Source organism: Delphinapterus leucas, chromosome 7, assembly GCF_059928025.1.
Source record: "Delphinapterus leucas isolate spDelLeu-1000000601 "Yukka" chromosome 7, BTC_Dleu_Yukka2, whole genome shotgun sequence".
Classification (NCBI taxonomy): Eukaryota; Metazoa; Chordata; class Mammalia; order Artiodactyla; family Monodontidae; genus Delphinapterus; species Delphinapterus leucas.
The window spans coordinates 7,724,561-7,744,489 of record NC_143135.1 but is presented as its reverse complement, the minus strand read 5'-3'; the positions used below and the strand labels follow the sequence as shown (position 1 = coordinate 7,744,489).

General features: G+C 58.7%; 1 protein-coding gene across 3 annotated transcripts in view; it reads right to left on the bottom strand.

The window, feature by feature from the left end:
- NRXN2 (neurexin 2) overlaps positions 1-19,929 on the bottom strand; it is a 99,740-nt gene that overhangs the window by 21,317 nt on the left and 58,494 nt on the right. For 2 of the 3 annotated variants that reach the window (XM_022591586.2, XM_089914590.1), the window contains 2 exons: positions 8,140-8,321; positions 3,324-3,495 (listed from right to left, as the gene is read on the bottom strand). In XM_022591586.2, coding sequence (XP_022447294.2) covers positions 3,324-3,495; positions 8,140-8,321 — 354 coding nt within the window. Of the gene's footprint in view, positions 1-3,323; positions 3,496-8,139; positions 8,322-15,772; positions 16,020-19,929 lie in introns of those variants that run through there. The other variant, XM_022591606.2, reaches the window with a different exon arrangement.

The window sequence follows — 19,929 nt, the reverse complement described above, 5'->3', positions numbered from 1 at the left end:
TCAGGTCCCCTGTCCTTCCGGCCCTGGGGAGCCCAGTCCACCTCCCACTTGAGCCTTCCTCCTTCAGGTTCCTCCCCCCGCAATTCCTAACCTCCGCCCCTCCTCTCAACCCTGGCTGCCCAACTGGATACACACCTGTTCTTCTCTCCACTCACAGGGAGGAAGGAGGATGTGTGTGTGTGTGTGTGCGTGTGTCTGTCTGTCTGTGTCTGTATGTCCTGTGAGCTCTTCCCCAAGGCTGTGGGTGATCCCAAACTGCAGCCGTGGAAATGGAAATGATTTCCTTTGGAAATCTGGCCACTCTACCCACTGAAACCACTTACACGATGTTCAGTAACATGCATGCCAGGGGCATTTTCCCTCTCATCTCCCACTGCACAGCTGTACTACCTGCCCAATGAGACCTGGGCCTGGGCCTGCCTGCGTACACATCCCGTTAATGAGCCCATGGTGTATTCACACGAGCATGGATGGGGCCTCCCTAGGTGCTTACGAGGCAATGAGACCCTGCCTTCCCACAGATTCCACAGGTTCTGAATCCACAGATTCAGGTCACTTGTGTTTCAGACAAAAATGGATCATCCATTTGTTTAGTCACTCAACAAACATTTCTTGAGTGCCTGTTCTGTTCCTGGTGCTGGGTACTGGAGATGCAAAGATGAACATCCGGTCCTTGACCACCGGGAGCCCCAGCCAAGCAGGAGAGACTGGCAAGTGACCAGCAGTGTCCTGTGTTCTGTTAGAGGTAGCACAGCCCTGGGAACGGGGCTGAGAGGGGCCCTAGAAGACACTGGAGGAGAAGTATAGTAGCCAGAAGAGTGTCAGATGGGGTAAGGGAGGGAGAGGGCACACATAGACAGAGGCAGAGAGGCAGGAGGGCAGGAGGCATTCAGGGACCTACCTGCACTGGGATAGTTGTGGGTGCGTCTGTGTGTCTGTGTGTGGCATGTATTTGTGTGTGGGTCCTGAGAAGGAGGGAAGAATGTATGTGTGTCTCACCGGCACACATAACAATTCTAACAAAAGCTCCGTTTACACAGCACCTCTGAGCACCTCTGCTACGCCACGCCATTCTAGCACTCTCCTTAGGTTATCTCACGGAACTCTCACAGTACGGCTATGAGGTAGATACTATCCCCAACTTTCACAGGTAGAAACTGAGATCCAGAGGAGCTAAATGACTTGTCCAAGGTCACACAGCTTGTCAGTCGGAGACCCAGGATTTAAAGCCTGGTCCTGCTGACTCGGAGTCCCTGGGCTGTGTCTCTGAGCTCCCTGAGTCTGGGCCATGCACACTGCTGTTGCTCAGGCTGACTCTCGGCTTTCGTAAGGGATCTGCTGTCACAGGGCACACAGGCAGCCACCAGGCCCTCACGGTGCTCTGCTTGGCAGGTAAGGGGGCACCCAGTGGCCTTCTGTATCCCAGCCAGGGGTCCCTGAGCAGAGGAGAGAAGGCGTGACTCCTCTAACCTCGCATCCAGCCTACTGGGCTCCAAGGGGAGGAGCTCTGGCTTGACATGGTAAAGCCTTCATGCTCCCCAAGTCCAGCCTTGTCCAGTGTAGGCTGGTGTCTTCACTGCTACAAAGGTTGCCCTGGTGTGTGTGTCTAAGACAGAGCAAAGTCTGATGCCCACAGAGCCTGGCCTGTCAGTGTCTGCGCATCTGTGGGACTCAGCATGGGAGCGTTTATGTGCCTGAGTTGCCCTACACATGCCCAGGCCCTGGTGTAAGCTGGCATCCCGCTGTAGGGCTTGTTTTTCCTTGTGTCTGTCTGACCGTATGAATATTTGCAGTTGTCTGTGTGTCTGGGGCTGGCCTGTGTGTTTGTCAGCCTCTGAGTTTCTTAGGGGGCTGTGTGGTTCTCTTTATTTCCAGGGCCTGCCTGAAAGTGTCTGGGTACAAGCCTACATGACTGTGAGTCGTGAGCCCACACTGGCATTTTCATCCTAGCATATAAGCGGGTCCATGAGGGTTTGTGCACTTGAACCTCTCACTGTCCTTCTGCCCACGGCTCTCTCAGCCAGCATGGGGCAGCTTCTCTGGGCATCACTTCTGCCAGGAGAGGGGCTGAGCCCGAAGACGCTCTCTCTGCTTCTCAGGGGCTGCTTCTCAGTCGGCACCCGCGCGTGTGACTCTGCAGTGTTGCTCAGCCTGTATCTCCACATCTCTGTGTTTCTGCGGTTCTTCTGCAGTACCTCCACTTCCCCTCCCTCTTCATCTCCCGCACTGGGGCTCTCTTCCTCTCCCTCCCAAGGCTCTGGCCACCTCCTCTCTCGCTGGCTGGGTCTGCACGACAGCGGCTCCATATATCTCCCTGCATCCCTCTGGGAGCTACCTCCGTCTCCGCTTCTGTCTGGGTGACTATTTCCATATCTCTCCCTTGCTCCTCCTCTGGTTTCCTCTCACTCTGAGGCTCTTTCTCTGCCTCCCTCAGATTCTTGCAGAGTCTCTGCCTCCTCATTTCTTTCAGGTCCTCATTTCTGTCCCTCCCCTGTGCTCCTCAGACCTTGGTTTGTTCTCGGCCACCACAGCTGTCACACTGTTGAACTGGGTCTCTTTGCATCCCCGTGCTCCCCCAGCCCCAAGACTGTGAGCTCCCTGCAAGCAGGGGCTGTATGCTGTGTCCTCAGGGCGCGGCACAGGACCTGATACTAGTAGGTTGTCGATGAAGGTTTGTTGAAGGCACTTGACCTATTTTTCGCTCTCGTTGTCACTTGTCGTTCTCTCCTTTTCACCATGTCCCTTACTTCTTGAGACCCTGGGGTTCCTTTTCTCTGGGTCTCCATGGTTACTTCTCTTCCTTTATCGAGATCACCTAATATGAACCTTTGACTTGCTCTTTGTAAAGACCTGGGTTCTTGCCTTGGTTCTATCCTTGGGAACAGTCCTGCCTCCTTGCCAAGATCCGTTTTGGGTTACTTCTGGATCTTCTCTCTTTGGTTTCTGCATCTGCCTCCCCATTTCCGCCTGTCCCTCTTTTCTCAACTCATCCTTCCCTCAATTACGACAGACTCTCCCTACTTCTACCTTCCTTCCCTCCTCTCCTCCCCCATCCACAAACTGGACCCTGACCTTGCATCCTTCCCTGTTCAGCTGTGCCGCCTCCCTCCTAGCTGACCCACTCCCACAGTCTCGCCCCCACCCTACAAATCCCAACTTTTCCCTTTAGCCCTGCCCCGCCATCGTCCCGCCCCTACAAGCCACGCCTTTCCCGCAGCCGAAAGCCTCGCCACTTAACCCCGCCCCCGGTGCAGGCAGCTCTCCTATCAGAGGCCGCCCCGCCCGCCCTGCCCCGCACCTCCCCTGCGCCCCGCGCCGCCTACCTGCCGGGTACCGCTCGTTGACCGGCCAGCTGTCCACCTGCAAGGTGGCATTGCCGCCGCTTCGAGTGAAGCGCACCACGTGGTATTTGCCGTCGCTCACGATGGCGTTGGGCTCGTCGATGGTAATGTCGTCCGTGCCCACGTTAAAGATCACCCCCACGGTGCCCTGGTCCTGGGGACAGGGAGGTAGAGGTCAGGGATCCGGAGGGAGAGACCGTTCACTCCTTCTAGAACTCCACCTGTGAACACCACCGGTCCAGCTCTGCAGCATTTAACAGCTTTACAACACACCTCTCCCAGCCGCGTCTTTACTGGACCTTTTCACCTGCCCAAGGAGGTGGGCAGGCTTGTCCCCTCCCTGCTTCATATGCAAGCAAGGGAGTAACTGAGGTTCAGAGAGGTTGGGGAAGCCACCGTGGGGTGCACAGCATGGGCCTGGATCACTTCCACTGACCACACCTGCCTATTGCTTTTTGGTTCAATCAAAATGTTCACAAATGTTCACAGGGCACCTCCTCCATGCAAGGGCCACTGAGCCTCCAGGCCCCAGACAGGGACGACCAAGAGGAACCCAGGACCAGTGGGACCACAGAAGGTGGAGGCTTCACCAAGGCACAGCCAACAGAGAAATCCACAGAAGCCAGCCCTGTGCCTGAGGAGGGTCTGGCCTCCCCACTCCTCACACCTCCAAGTTCAACCCTCGCCTCCCCTGCATGTTCTGCACTGGGCGAGTCCCTGAGGGCTCTGGCACCAGGGCATTGGCAGGTGTCAGCCCATGGAGGTCAGGCCTGAGTGCAGGGGCAGCCCCTTTGCAGTCAAGGGCGCACAGGCGCAGGGTCTGGACTGTGTGTTTTGGAGGGAGTCAGGTATAGAAAGAGAACAAGAAGACAAACCATGTTGGGCTTATTAAGGGAAGGTGAGCTTGGGGGTGTAATGGTAGAGGATAGGGCCGGCAGCTGGGAAGGGACAGGAAGAGGAAAGACAGGGACTGAGGCCTGGAGAAGGGGAGCAAAGAGTCAGTCTGAGCAACCTCTCCCAGGCCCAGGCTCCGGAGAGGACCTGCATAGGGAACCCTTCAGAGGCCACCCAGGATCCAGCCCAGGAAGAGTTCTGTCCATGGTGCCAGAGTGAGAGGGAGAGCCTCACTGAACCCCTAAATGGTGCCAGGTCCTCTGTGGGTACTGTACACACATGCTGTCTTCATCCCCACAGCAACCCTCTGAGGAATAGACAGCATCCCATTCTACTGAGGGGGAAACTGAGGCTCAGGGAGGCTAAGGAACCTCCCCCAATCTCACAACTCATAAGAAAGGACCCCCAGATTTGGACTCCAGTTGGCCTGACTCCAAAGCCAAGCGCTCCCTCCCACTTTGCCCGCCAGTCTCGGGAGACACTGACTCAGAGTGCTGGAGGTGGGGGTGATCTGAGAGGCTACTGAGGCCAACCTTCCTTCAAGACCAAAGACGTCTAAAGAAGCCAGTGGAAGGCCCACTCGGCCCTAAACCTGAGCCCTTATTCCATTCCCCTGTACTACCCAGCAGCACCCCCGAACTCGGCCTCCTGAATTCCTGCACCCCTCCTCCCACACAGGACAGACACTCGCACAGGCTCACACAGTCACGGGGACCAGATCATCACAGAAGACACTACACTCCTGGAGTCTTCCTGAAAGACTGTTGCAGTCTGGCCTGGGCATGAGGAAGCATTTAGTTGCCACCTCCAGCACCCAACAGGGCTGAGAGGCTTGGTGGCACTGGGTGTGGGGATGGGGTGACTCACAGACGGGGCAGGGATTGGGGTTTTGCAGAGAGAGCTGGGGGGGCAGGATGTGCAGCCGTGGCCCACTTGAAGATCCACGCCCTATCCCTTCCCCACTGTGGGTCCAGTTCTCCCCCTCCTAGAACCTGGGAAAGACACACGCACACACACACACACACACACACACAGAGTCATACACACACACACACACACACAGAGTCATACACACTCACACACACACACACAGAGTCATACACATGCAGCGTCCCTCAGATGCAGCAAAGCAGGGAAACTGAGGCCGAGCTTGCCTAACAAAGGGTACTAGCGAGCCGCACTCATCCACCACCCACAGACTGACGACATCCAGGGAGAAGGGGTGGTCTCTGCTCCCCACGTGAGAGGAACAGACCTCAGTACTATCGTCAGCAATAGAACAGCATCAGCCCCTTGAGTGCCTCTGAGGGTTTCTCCCCAGGAGGCTCAGCTGGGTGGTGACAACGGTCAAGGAGCAGAAGTGGTCTGGGAGCCGGGATGGCAGAGGGCGGCTGGAAGGCAGGACACCTGCGTTTCCTAGGAGGCAGCCGAGCCCAGAGCCCAGAGCCGTGCACTCCAGGGGAGAGGCAGCTCCCAGAGCTGCTCCCCACGTGAAGTCAGTTGTCACTTCTTTTAAAGTCATTAATTCCTAATTCCCCAATTACCTCATTAGGCGGCGGTGGGAGAACGAGGCCGCTCCTACAGCAAATAATTATGGGAGTCAAAATTAATTTGGCAAAGTGGAGCGACGCTTTATTAGAAACGTCAAATTGCTTTTCTCTCATTTTGCTGCCGCCTCCCCACTCTCTGAGAGCTGCTAACGACGCTGCGGTGGGAGCTGATATATCACCAGGGGAGAAGGGGGCTTGGGGGCTGCCCCAGGGGGCTTCAGCCCATCGGGTGCCTAGCTCTCCCCTCAGAGCTGACCTCTCTCATGGCTCCCATGCTTCCTCCAGGGCCCCCGACCCTCGCCAGGCTCCTCATCCCAGGGGCAGCCCTGCCCCGCCCCGCCGGCTACAGCACCAGGCACCAGGCCTCGTTCCTCCATAACCCTCGTTCCTCCATAACCCGGCACCAGGCGAGGGCTGTGGGCAACTGCTGGGAGGGCAAAGGAGACTCCTTCTCCCTGCACCCTGATCCCCCTGCCCCTTCTCCTCAGCACTGGGGGAACCCTGTCCCCTAAACCTTCAGGCATATAAACAGAAGTTGTCAAATGAGGCAGACACAGTATACCCACAGATCTACTCACCCAGGTGGATGCTCACAGATGCTCAGGACATTAGTGGACACAGTGCTTCCTACGGGCTGGGCAATGAATGTCCTCAGTGCTTTATATACATGATCTCGTTTATTAAACCTGCGAGCATCTCTGTCCACTTATCATGCCATTACACAGATGAGGACACTGAGGCTCAGAGACACAAGGTGACTGCACTAGGGCAGAGCAAGGACACGGACTCAAACCCAGGCATCTGCTCCAAAGCCACACACCACCTCTCAGGACTGTGTGATGAGAGAGCAGCAGCCCTCACTCACAGAGAGGGACCCGGAAACACAGTCACACCTACCACGCAGAGTCAGGAGACTGAAACAGCAGCAAACGCCACACTGCCAAGAAATACAAATATAGAGCGACACACCCGATCAGAGGCCACGAGACTGCCCCCCACGGCGCCGCCCCCCCAGCACTCCTGACACAATCAACATGCACGGGGCCCACACTGTCACATACAGTCACCGTCCGCACTGCCTCTCACACAGGTGGAGACGCTCGCACGCACGGAACTTGCAGGCCTTCTCCCCAGGCTACTCCTTACTCTGCTTTCCTTTCCCCCTCGTTTCCCTGCCCGGCCTCCCAGGCCCACTTCTACTCCAGCTCCGCTCTGTCCACGGTCCATCTCTCCTCAGGCCTCCTTCCTTCCCTCCCTCGTGTCGGGGAAGGGGTGTGCAGGCTGGGGACCCTGCAAAGCTGTCGTGTAAGGAGGGGCCAGAGCCCAAACGAGCCTTCTCCCCTGGCTCCCTCGCTCCCCTGAAAGCTCAGGGCCCCCCACTCAGACCCTTCCAGCACACAGAGCCTGGCCAGCCTGATCGACCCTCCCAGCTCGGGGTCCTGGCCAGGGTCACCATGTGGGATGCGGGCAGGGAAGGGAGGGGGCCGTAAGCGGCTGCATAGGTGGAAAATGGAGACTGAGGTCAGAGGCCCAAGGGTTAAGACAGTGGGCGGGGGGCAGGGGAGAGGCTAAGAGCACAAATGAAATGGAGCAAGGCTTGAGGCCACAGAGAAGTGTGTGGGGACAGAGCAGAGAGGGGGAAGAAAAGGGGCCGCCCGAAGACCAGAGTTAGGATGGAAACTGTGAGAAGAGGAGCCACAGGCATGGCGGGGGGCCTAGAGGGAGGCAGTGGGAAGCAGCCGAGGGCGAGGAGGGGAGCTGGGCAGAGAAAAGCAGAGCTGAGCGGGACCAGAGGCCAGAGCAGAGATGTGGGGTAGGGCCGAGGTCAGGGAGGAATGAGCAGGGCTATGGCCAGAAGGGCTGTAAGGGAGGCCAGGTAAGGGGGCGGCTGGGAGGGCAAAGGTCATGGGAACAGTAATCAAGGGCAGGGAGGCCCGAAGGAGGGGACAGGAAAAGGTGCAGGACACAGTGGGAGGCATAGGCGGTGCAGGAGTGAGCAGGCAGCAGCCCAGGGCAGTCACAAGGTGGGGATGTTCCCACAGGCTGCAGGAGAACGGCCGGGAAGGCTCAAGGAAGCCCCTGACTACATTCCGGAAGGTCAGAGACACAGATGGTCTCAGGGTGGGGAGCTGGAGGTGAGCGGAGGTGGCTCTGAGGGCCTCAGTGAACAACCAGGAGGAGAATGGGTCTCAGGTGCGGAACCACAGACTGGAAACCCCAGCACTCAGGGAACAGAGGTTCTGAGGGCTCCACGGGAGGGAAAGATGCGAGGTGCTGGTCCCATGGCAAGAGAGGACTGAGTGGATTCGGGGCAGAAGGCTGGGGGGTCGGGGGTGCCAGCCCCGCGTCCTTACGATGTGCAGCTGCAGGTAGTCCCCGAGGCCGGAGGCACTGTCCACCCGCACCAGCACGGCGCTCCGCTGGTGCGTGCTGAAGCCCACGGCCAGGCGGTCCATCCTCGTGCTCGGCCGGTCATTGGGAGGCCATGTGTAGGTGATGAGCGCTCCCCCCTTCCCAAAGATGTATGTGGTCCCGGCTGCAGAGAGAAGGAAAGGGAGACAGAGATAAGAGGTCAGGAGGGCGAGATTAGCAGGTCCTTGGGGCTGTGACCAGAGCACTGGGACACCAGGTTTAGGGTATGGGGGCTTCAACTGTGATACCCACAGCGGCCACCAGGCCCTGCCCTCCTAGGGAACAGTTGACAGGCGGGTGCCTGGGTGGGAGCCCGTGCAAGCGCACAGACAGATGTAGCCGCCTCATCAAGAATTCTAGCTTTAATTACAGCAAAACAGAGAGGTAATAGAGAGAGTGACACACAGAGAGAGCGAGCCCGGAGAGAGGCTGGCTGCAAGGGGACAGAGAAGATCGCCAGGGACAGGCAGGACCCAAGGGGCCTAGGCCTGAGCCACTCAGCTGCTCCCAGGGCTGGCAGAGGTGACAGGTTCGAGGTACGTGCTTCTGTGGGGCCTGAGCTGAGCAGGCACCAAGGCAAAAGGAGCCCCAGGCGATGGCGGGCGGAAGAGCAGGGGCTGTTTGCTCTGACTCACAGCCTGCAGGCTGGCCCCGCTCCAGCACCTGCTCCCCACCCCCTCCCAAGCCCCTGCAAATCCTGGTCCCACTTTGCCCAGACTCCCTGCTTCTACTCCCAGCTAGGGGGCTGCCTGGGTGCCAAAATGGGGTGGGGGGGAGGGGGGTCCTGGAGCCCTGCCCAGAAAAGAAGAGACAGACAAGGGGGTGGGGGGGTAGAGATTGACAGCCAGAGGAGGAAGGAGGCAGAGAGACAGATGGACAGAGAGGGACAGAGAGGGGTGTAGGTGAGAGAAGGCAGGAGAGTGGGAGCCAGAGATGATGAAGGGATCCCTCTCCCTACCCTCTCCCACCCCACCCTCTCTCCCCCTCTGTCTCCTCTTTGCCATCCGGCTGCTGCCTGGGCGGGTGTGAGGTCCCTAACGATCTCAGCCCCAAAATAAACCCTATTAGTCGCCTTGTTCCCTCCTGCAGCTGCCTGGGCTCCCTGGGGGTGGGGGCAGACTGATGGCCAGGGTGGAGGCAGGGGTCAGGGCCGGTCGCCCAGTTTCCGGGAAGGGAGCTTTGTCTGGGAGGCCTAGAGGACTAGTACTCTGGGGCCTTCAGAGAAGGAAAGACAACAATCTTGCATTCTTTAGAACATAAATGGAACAGATGAGACTCATAAAATGCTTAATTAAATAATTAGCCACTAACAACTCCTCTCAAAGCACTTCTTGCGAGTAGAGGGGTTCAGGGGAGGACTCATCCAGAGAGAAGGAGAGAGGCAGATGGGGCGTGAGGGCAAAAGCCTGCAGTAGGCTGGGAGAAAAGCAAGGCCTTGTGGGTGGGAGAGCTCTGGGTGGGATGGGAAGTCCGGGTCAGGGAAGGCCTGGGGTACTTCCCCGGAGCCAAACCGCTCTGCCAAGATGGCAGCCAAGCTGGTAGCACTAAGGCCAGGCCTCTCAGGCACCTTGGGGTCTCTCACCTCAGGGACTGGGAACCCCACTGTAGTTTGGGCAATCGGGGATCAGGGGTCTCTATTCCAGGAAGCTCCTAGGCCCCCAAAGGAGAGGGGACTCCTGAGTGCCTTGGAGGGAGGTACCATCTGCCGGCCCAGGAGAAGCTGAGAAGGGAAGCCTGTTGCCTGGGTCCCAGAGAGGCAGTGAGGCCAGCAGGGGGCTGGGGCTGGGGGTGCAGGAGCTGTCACCCAGAGCACTTGTCGTCAGGGCCCTCCGTCTCCCCAGGCAAGGCTAGAGGGGAGAGGTGACTCCCGGGGGGGGGGGGGCAAGGCAGGTGGGAAAGAACCACCTTGATGTCAATTAACTGACATCTTGCCACAGCACATTGCAGGGAAAGTCCCCTCGCAAAAGATAAAGGGAGCTCGGCTCTGCCCCTTCAAACTGAGGTATGCTTCCTACCTGAGGGCCCCGGAGGCTCAGTAGTGAGATCTGAACTCTCAGGATGGGGTCCCAGGATCAGGGTGGAGAGCTGGACTGGGGCAGTGAGCCACACACCCGCCTCCAGCAGGTCACTGCCTGGACAGGGCAGGGCCCGAAGGCTAGGAGCAGGGTAGGCCTCAGTCAGCAACGGTCTCTCCACTCCCAACACTGCAGCACTCTGGAAAATCGGCTGTTTCCATGGTAACCGTAATAGCCAGGGTCCTCCCTTCCCCCTCCACTCACTCACAAGCTGCATGTACAAAATTTGGGGGATGAGGAGGGCCAGGGGAGCTAAGATGCTGACCCTCCTCCACATACACCCCTCCCTGCTTCCCAGACCAGAGGCTGCTGCCTCTCACCCCCTGGGCTCCAGGGCCTCCCAGTCAGACGCAGGAGGGGCTTACTGGGTTTCTTGATCCCTCAGACCAGTGAAAGAAACTCCATCTACGTGGAGCCTCCCAAATCTCCCAGGTCTAGGTGAAACGAGGCCCTTTCTCCTCACTTTCCCACCCCAGGAACCCAGACAGCACATCAGGCTGAGCCCGGAGAGGGCGCGAGGAGCGAGCACGCCCAATGCCCCATAGGGCAGTGAGGCCGGAGGGATCAGAGGCGGGGCGGGTGCTCCAAACCCCGCAGACCCCGCACCCACAAACAGGCCACGACGCAGCCAGCTGCGCACAAAGACCCAGTGTGGAGAGGCAGACCCCAGACAGGAGACAGCCGGGAAACATGGCGGTAAGCGCACAATGACGGGCCCTGGCAGGCGGCGAAGGCAGCGGCTGGCTGGCACTGCGCAGGACGGGACAGGCGCACGGCTCCCCGCCCCCGAGGCCCATGGCGCACGGGCCGCACACCCCCGCCCCAGCCTCCCCCAGTCCCCAGCCAGGGCCCTGCTCGGCCGGGCCTCCCCCGGGATTTATTACACAGCTGCTCTCCCACTGCCGCCAGTTTTTTACGGGGGGCTGGCCTGTTAAAGCCTAAGGGCGTTTATTACACGGTGGGGGGATCGGGTGGAGAGACACTTGTTGGGCCGAAGAGGTGAAGGATGAATGGTTTATCGGACTGGGGCGGCAGTAATTACCCTGGGGAGACATTTCTCTCCCCGGCGCCCCGCTCCAGCCCTCGGGCGCACAGGGCTCGGGCTGGGATGAACGCGGGCGGAGGGGCGGGGCTCCGCCTGGTCCCTCCCCGTCCCTCCCCGCCGCGCTGCGTAGGCGTAGGCGCCTCCCGCCTCTCAATCCGCAAGCCGTCCCCTGCCCTGGCCACGGGGCGTCCTGGGTCGGGGGGCGAAGGCACATGGAGCCCAGGACACCGAACCACAGCTAGAACCTCTGAAAGGTTCCGGAGAGGGCTCCAGAGAAGAAAGGGGCCAAAGCCAAGGCCCATTATGTTGCCCTAGGGTGGTCCAGACCCATTGTTTTTGACCTCCCCAGGAAAACGCTAGTGAGCTACAAAGTACACAACATTGCAGGGTGGAAGGGTGGGGAGCAGCCCTGAAGCCCAAGGCAAGACAGCCTCTGGCCAGACACAAAATGCCCCAGGCCCAAGTGGCCACCACCCAAAGGCCCTGGCCTGGAACCTTCTGCCCACACCCAACATAGTCCCCTCAATGCCTCCTGGACCCGGAAATTCACTGATCCAGTAGAACACTAAATGATCAAGAATCTTCTGTACAATTCCCACACACCTGCATTCTAGAAAAAAAAAGAAAACCCCCAACCATTAATAATGGTTAACTTACCCAGACCCAAACAACATGATCATCCCATGTGAAAAACCACCCATGCAGTGCTGCCCCTGTGGTTAAAACTACACGTGCAGACCCTCTGTCTGCCTGTCCCTGCCGCATCAGAAGCCATGACAAAAACCTTCTGGTAGATCTCGAATCATGAGAGGATAAAACGTCTTGTACAATCCAGAAAAGCCGCAGTCCTGGGTGCCCACAGCCCACACCAGCTCTCTGAATACAGACCCTCACAATCCACGGGGTTATCTCTCCAGGTCCAGAGCCCTGCGCTCAGGTCTCACTTGATCCCAGAACAATAGCCCCTCAATTCTTAAGCCTGTTCTTGGCCATAAGACATCCAGTCAGAAATCCAAGTGAACACACCCATATCCAGCAAATCAAATGAAATGCCAGCCCCCTTTAGAAGCTGGAGTGATGAATCCAGAACCCGTGGAAGCTCCTGACTCAGAACCGAACCGGGATTGACCCCTCTGTTCCTGGCCTCAGAGGGTACAAGCAATGAAGGTCAGGGGCTGCAAGGCTCGTAAAGGGCTCTGAAACTAGAATCAGGGTCAAGGATCAGGAGAGTGTCACCCCCTCAGGCCATTTTTAGGACCCGGGTGTACTGGTCCTCCCAGGCTCAGACTGACATCAGGTGCAGGAGTGTCAGTGAGTGTCCGGCAGGTCAGTAGGGATATTATGTAACGGGTGGGGTTGAGGGTGGAAAGGGAAAGGCAAGAACGAGTGAGGAGAGGAGGGAAGGAAGGCAAGGAGGAATGCAGGAAGAACGCAAAGAGTCGGGAAGTGGAGACGCAGGTGCAGGAAAGAGAGGCTTCTCACACTGGGGGCATCCAGGGAGATGCTGGCACAGAAAGGAAGGGTCTCCCCTGGCCTACAAAGGTCTCCCGAGCTGGCCTCTTCCTCTAGCCAAGCATGGGGTCCCAGCAGAAGCCCATCCTGTCGCCTCCCCCCACATCTGAGGTGCGCCCAGGTGGGGTTCAGCCATGACAGCTGGCCTCCTCCCTCCTCTTCTATCCGTCCTTTGACCCTCTTCCTTCCTCTTAACTGCCTGACCGTTCTTGGGCTCCTCCACTCGGTCTCCCCACCACCTTCCATCACTGCCCTGCAGCACCCTCCACCTCCTCTGCTTCCACGTGGTCCTCGGCAGCCATTGGCCCTCTTGGGGCTGTTTGTCTCCTCTGCACAGCAAGGGAGTCTCTGAGGCCATCCCAACACCAACATTCCATAGGTTCCCCCAACACCCCCCCCCCTCAAGCTCTTTCCTCCATTTTCTCTCCCTCTCCCCCAGCTCTTTGCATCCCGACTCCAACTCCTTCACGGAGCCTTCTTCTGGCACTTTGGCTCCCAGGTCCCTCCTTCCAATCTGCTCAGCTCCCCTGGTCCAGCCCCTCTCTCCTTTCCTTTCCCCTTTCACCTCCTCTCCTCTTCCCCCCACCATGATTTCCCCCAATAGCCTTTCTTCTCTTGTCCCTTCATGCCTCTCCTCATTGCCCAGAAAGACCATGTCCTATCTGGGTGTCTCTGGGGACTGAGCCTCAAGGGAGTCAGAAGGGATGATGAAGGGGACGGTGAAAGGCAAACAGGGCCAGATTGCTCGCAGGGAAAGAAGGGGAGTTAAAGTCAGGTGCAAGGTGTGTGGGGGGAAGTGGAGCAAGGAGCCTAGAGAGCATTGCACAGAGAGGACCCCAGCTGGGACAGGGGCTAGCCAGGGACACTCTGCTGGGCAAGGGAGAGGAAAGGAATGAAGGAGAGTGTTGGAAGAGGCCACTCCTGGGAACTGGATGAAGAGAAAGTAGAGACATGAAGAAGATAAAGGTGAACTAGGAGAAAAGGGGGAAGGAGAGTAGAAAAGGGGTGGAAGGACTGAAAGTGATATGGGAGAACAAAGATTGGGAAGCAAGGATGGACAGATGTAGAACAATGATGGGGAGGCAGAGATGAGTGCAGAAATAGAAGGCCATGAGGGCATAGATGGGAAGTGAAGATACAGGCATGAAAGATGAGGGCAGAACAAAAATGGAGTAAAAAAAATGAGAGGGGATGGATGAACAGAAATGGAAGTGATGAGAATACAGAAATTAGAGGCAACAAGGTACAGAGTGAGAACTGGTAAAGGCACAGTGATGGGAGTCAAGATAAAAGGTGATGGAAGCATGGAGATGTCAGAGTGCCAAGATGGGAGGTGATAGGGGTTCAGAGATGGGAAGTGATGGGAGGACAGGTATAGGAGGTGATGAGGATATAGGGATGGGAAGTAATGGAGGTACAGAAACGGTGAGTGTTGGAGGGATGAGATGGGGACCGAAGATGAAAGGTGATGAAGTATATGGATGGGAAGTGATGGAGGTACAGAGATGGGAGGTGATGAGTTGCACCATATGGGAGGTGAGAGAGGTACAGAAACGGTGGTACCCTATGGAAAGTGATAGCAAGGTACAGAGATGGGAGGTGATGTGGAGTACAGAGAAGGGAAGTGGACTAAAATGGGAGGTGATGGGGGTCTCTGGGATGGTAGGTAACAGGAGCTTTGAGATGAAATGTGAAGGAGAGACTGAGATGGGAAATGATGGAGTCTGACATGGAATAAAACGTGAAGAGGGACACACATGGGAGGTAGTGGGGAGGGCAGAGATTGGAAGTTATGGGGATGCAATAATGGGAAGCGATGGAAGTACACATAATACGGAAGACAGAGATGGAAGGTGGCAGGTACAGAGATGGGAAGAGATGGCATCCAGAGAATCTTAGAGGTCTAAGGTATGAGGTGATGAAGGGACTGGGCTGGGAGGGCCAGCAAACCCACAAAGGGCAGAAACCAGAAGTGATAGAGGTCAGAAATGGAAGGTGATGGAGTCTGAGAGGGAAGAGGAAGTAGGTTTTGAGATGGAAGGTTATGGGAGGGGGCGCTGAGATAAGAGGTGATAGTCAGTGTAAAGTGACAGAGGACTGACTCCGGAGGTGATGGGGAGACTGGGATAGGGGAACAGAAATTCAAACAGTGGGAGGTGGGAGATGCTGAGGATCAGAGGTGGAGGTAGGGCAGAAATGAAGAGGTGTGGAGAGGAGAAACCGGAGATTCAGGGAATGAGGCTGGGAGAATAATGGGACAGTGGAGCGAGGTGATTGCTTGGAGGTGGTGGAAGGACAGTAATAGGGGAAAGACAGGACAAAGACGGGACAGTTGCTGGAGAAACAGAAGTAAAATAGAGACAGATATGAAGAGGTGAAAGAGGCAGAGATGGAACACATCTGAGCCAGAGATGATAGGTGGGACAGAGGTGAGAGGTTGGTGGGGGACAAAGATAAGAAAATAATGGGTACAGAGATGCTGGACCAGCAGTGGGAAGGCGACGGTGAGGCAGAGGTGGAGGTAAGCCAGGTGGAGAAATGATAAGGGGCAGGTATGGAGGAGGTGAAGACAAGAGAAACGGAAGGGAGAGCTGGGCAGAGAGGATGAAAGGACAGATGGGGAGGTGGTGAGGGGACCTAAACAGGAGGGTGATAACAAACCAGAGATAGGGATTCGGAGGTAAAGGTGAGGCGAGGAATGAAAGTGATGAAGACAGAGATGAGGATGATAAAGGGACGGGGTGGGGGGATTGTGATGGAGAGGCGAGGGTGGGGCTGAGATGCTGGGAACCGAAGATGGTAGGTGAGGGGATGCGGGCCCGCAGGGCCGAGGGGCCGAGCCTCGGCGCTCACGGGCTGGGGTGCGGCCCGCGGGGGCCAGGGCCGCGCACACGGGAGGCCCCGGGGGCCAGCCGGCCGGCCGGTATCGGCAGCGCCACTTACCGTGCCCGCCGCGGGTGAGGAAGGGCATGCGGTTGATGGCGATCGGCACGGTGCCGTGCTTGCTGTGGAAGTGGTGGACGTGGTGGGTGGTGCTGAGGCTGGAGGAGACCCGGGCCCCCTCGGCTGCCCCAAGCAGCAGCAGCAGCAGCAGTAGCGGCAGCAGAGGTGGCGGCGGCGGCGGCACGGGCCCGGCCAGGGCGGGGGGGCGGCGCGGGCACCCCCCCGGCCCGCTCCCCCCGGGGGGCATTTCGGCCCGGGGGCGGCCGCCTCACAGTCCCATGGTCGGGGGCAGGGACGCGGGGCTGCGTAGCCCCGCGAAGCCCCCCTCCGGCTCCGAGCCCCGGGAGGGGGGTAGGGGTGAAGAGAAGGAAAACCAGAGCCCAAGCCTCGGTCCCGAGCCAACGAAATCAACTGGATCCCGCCGGGAAATCCGGGGTCCGCAGAGTGGCAACGCCAAGGTCCAGGACGCCTGGGTCCATCGCGAGGAGCTAAGGGTCTCCCCGCATCCCGGCGGGGTCGGAGCGGCGCAGAGGGCCGTCAGAAACCCGGGGGAGCGCCCGGGGGAGGGGGCATGGTGCCGGGTGGAGAGGTAGGGGAGGCGCGGGGGCCAAGCAGGGAGGGGAGAGCGGGGGAAATCCTGCAGAAAAACCGAGCCGGGGAGGAGGGGGACTGGAGGAGAGAAGCGGGAGACCGACGGAGGCTAGGGCGGCTGCCGCTGCCGCTGCCGCCCGACGGAGACAGGGGAAAGGAGGGAGGGGCCGGGGGAGGGGGGGGCGGGAGGAGAGGGAAGGGAAGCAAATCCGGGTGAGGGGGGAATGAAGGGAGAGGAGAGGAGAGGAGGGGAGGAGAGGAGAGGAGGGGAGGAGAGGAGAGGAGGGGAGAGGAGAGGAGGGGAGCGGGGCTGAGCAGAGGAAAGGCGCGAGCCTGCTAGATTCCGGCGGAGAGATGGAGGCAGCGGAGGGTTGCTGCAGAGGCTGAGAGGGCTGGAAGGGAGAGGGAGGGAGAGAGGAGGGAGGAAAGGAGCGGAGTGGAGAGGGGAGGCGAGGGGAGGCGAGGGGAGGAGGAGCGCGGGAGAAGGAGGGGGCAGGGCGGAGGGACCCGGGCGGCTCCCGATCTGCGGGCGGCGCTGGGCAGCTCCGCCGCGCGGCTCCCGGCTAGCCCGCTCGGGGCTCGCCTCTCCTCTGCGCGAGCCCCGCCCCTCCCCCGCGCCCTGGCGCGCGCTCCCCTCCCGCCCCCTCCGGAGAAGGGGCCCTGCTGAATAATTGAACAGGACTGAGGCTAGCAGAAGAGGCCGCTCTCTCCCACCTCCTCCCTCCCCCCCCACCTGGACGAACCCCAGGAGTGCTCGCTGGTCCAGGGCGCAGAGATGTGGACACCGCCACCTCTGCACGCACGCCTCGGAACACACGTGCACGCTAGGATGTGGACGGGCTCGGGTATGGAGACACCCACGTGCCCATACAAGCATCAGTGTGCACGCACGCACACATAAGCTCAGATACATACATGCATACATGTGCTCATAGACACTGGCACACGAACTCACACTCAGCCGAGCGTGTACACATGCTCACGGAGGCAATACATGCACACACACATACATGTTTGGTCACAGGTAATGAATGAACAGCCAACGTACACACGGACGGCTCCCTCCAGCTCACCATCCAAAAACAAGGTCACCCATACGCATACAGACAACGCACCCAGAGGCTCAAAGGTACTCCAGAGTAAGACATGCCACACACACAGTCCCTCGCCACCTCTCCAAAAGGGTGCTCCCCTCCCCCCCACACACACCCTCCTGGACTCCTCCAATCCTTCCTGTCCACTTCCCCTGCCCCTCCCGCTGCCTCAACCTCTACCTCTGGGGAGGGGAGTTTCCAGGATACTTATCCACTGAGTGGCCCACTTGTGACAAAACCCTTCCTGGGCCACTTATGTCCAGCTGAGGAAGTCACTTCTCCTTCTAGGGGCCCCTCCACTGAGATCTGCCCCCTCCCAGACTTTGGGACACCTCTGGGAAGCACGTGTCACAGGCCAAGAGGTAAGTGCAGGGAGGCTTTCTTCCCTTCCTCTGGATGCCACCTCGGCATGGGGCCTGGGGGGGGGTGCTGGGGGGGGGGGAGATGCTGAAGGTAGAGAGGGAGGGAGGTAGAGATGGGACCTGGGAGGAGGCAAAGAAGGAGTGTCATAGGGTGAGAAGGAGAGAGGTGGTGAAGAAAGGGCAAAAGGAAGCAGGTGTGAAAGGGGAGGGAGGGGCTGGCTCCTGCTTATTGATTCTGAATTCCGTTTTGGAGCAAAAACTGCTACCAGGAGCCCCACAAGTTCTGCAACCAGGTCCTAGGTGCAGTCAGAACCCAGGACAGCTCCTCTGCCGCAGCTGCCACCTCCCCAGCCCTGCTAGATGCCAGGGCCCCATTTGGCCCCCAGCCCTTCAGAAGGGAGGAAAGGGGTCCTCAGAGGCACCCGGGAGGAAGTTTCCAGGTGGTGTGTGGCCCCATGAGGGAGGAGAGATTGCAGGCTGGGGAGCAGGGCTGGGGCCCCCAAAGCCTTGTCCTCCTGCCCTCTCATCCCCTGCACGCTCTTGGCCCTGGCGCTGAGGTAGAGACTGACATAGCTCTGAGCAGGCAGAAAATGTATGGTCCCGGAGGGAGGGAGGGAGGAGCCAGTGGCAAGAGGAGAGGAAGGGAAACCGCCTAGAGGCCAATCAATACCAGTGAGTGGGAAGTGGAGAGCTGGAGGGGGTGACGCTGGGGATCGAGGGGGAGAGACAGAGGGTAAAAAAGAAGGGAGAGACAGAGGTGTGCAAGAGATCAATAGAGGCTGTGGAGCAAGTGGAGAGACGAGAAACACACAGAGGGGCAGAGATGGGGAAGAACTGACTGCCCGGGCGAGCCAGAGACAGGCTCTGGGAGACTGAGCTGCCAAGGGGAGCTGTCCTGACCTCAGCCCTGGGACTTCAGGCCCTGCCAGGAAGCATGCCTCCTTCCAGCTTCCTTCCTCTCTCATTTCATATTCTCTTTTTCATTCTCTCTCCACTCTTCTCTCTCCCATCCTGGAGATGACTTCTTTCCCTCTGATCTCTCTCTTGCCTTCCCAGGGCAGACTCCTGAGCCCACAGAGGTACCTTCAGCCCCAGGTGTAATGCCCATATCCCAGACGGAGAAACTGAGGCCACACAAGGGGAAAGGCTGTCCTGAAGGTCGGACTCCTCCTCATTCCAGTCTCTTTACCACCAGACAGCTCCACACCCCAGGCCCAACCCTCTAAGGACACCTGGGCCATTCCCACCCGCCTCCCTCTCTTCGGGCACAGGGGCCCTTGGTGCCCAGTGGTGCCTCCAGGGCCTGCACACTTGGGGGTGAAGCAAACAGGCCTCTGGGCCAAGTTCCTGCTTGACGTTGTGCATCAGTGGAGCCTCAAGAAGACCCGCCCTAGAGAGACAGCGCGAACATGAAACAGCCAAGCCTGGAGAAGCGGTAGGAGGCACAGCTTCAAGAGAAAAGGGGGTGTGGCTTGACCCAAGATTCCTGCCTCGACCTTTGGGGCCAGAGATCTCAGAGGTACCCCAGGGCCAGGGTTTGGAGGCTCCCAGATTGCACCCACCTTGTCCTTACCTCCATGGCTTTGCTCAGGCTCTGCCACCAGACACACAGACCAGTGCTCGGGGACAGTGACACTTCCCAAGACGTGCCCAGCCCCAACTCTCCCTGCCCCCCACCTGCCCCCAGAGAAGTTGCTCCAAGCTCCCTTCCCACCCCTGCTGAAAGATGGCTTGACTCCCTAAACCACCATCCCTCTCTACGCTCCCTTCCAGAAAGCTCCATCATGTGGGAGTGTAATAGTGATGAAGGGCAGCAGCTCTTCTCAGCCCTGATGCCCTGCAGCCCGGACCAGCCATGCCCACCGTCGGCACCGTCTCCACCTCCGCCACTGCCCCCAACCCAGGGACTAAATGAGCAACAGGGGCAGCAAACTTTAGGGACGCCTAGGTTCTAGCACCTGTGATTCAGGGCAGGGAACGGGCTTTGCAAGCTGCAAAACACGAAACAATCAGTGGGGAATGTTACTGTTAAACAGCAAAGTTACCACCATCCCCAGATCGCCCGTGCAAAGCTGAGTGAGCTGGAGAGGACGAGGCCCAGCCCCGTCTC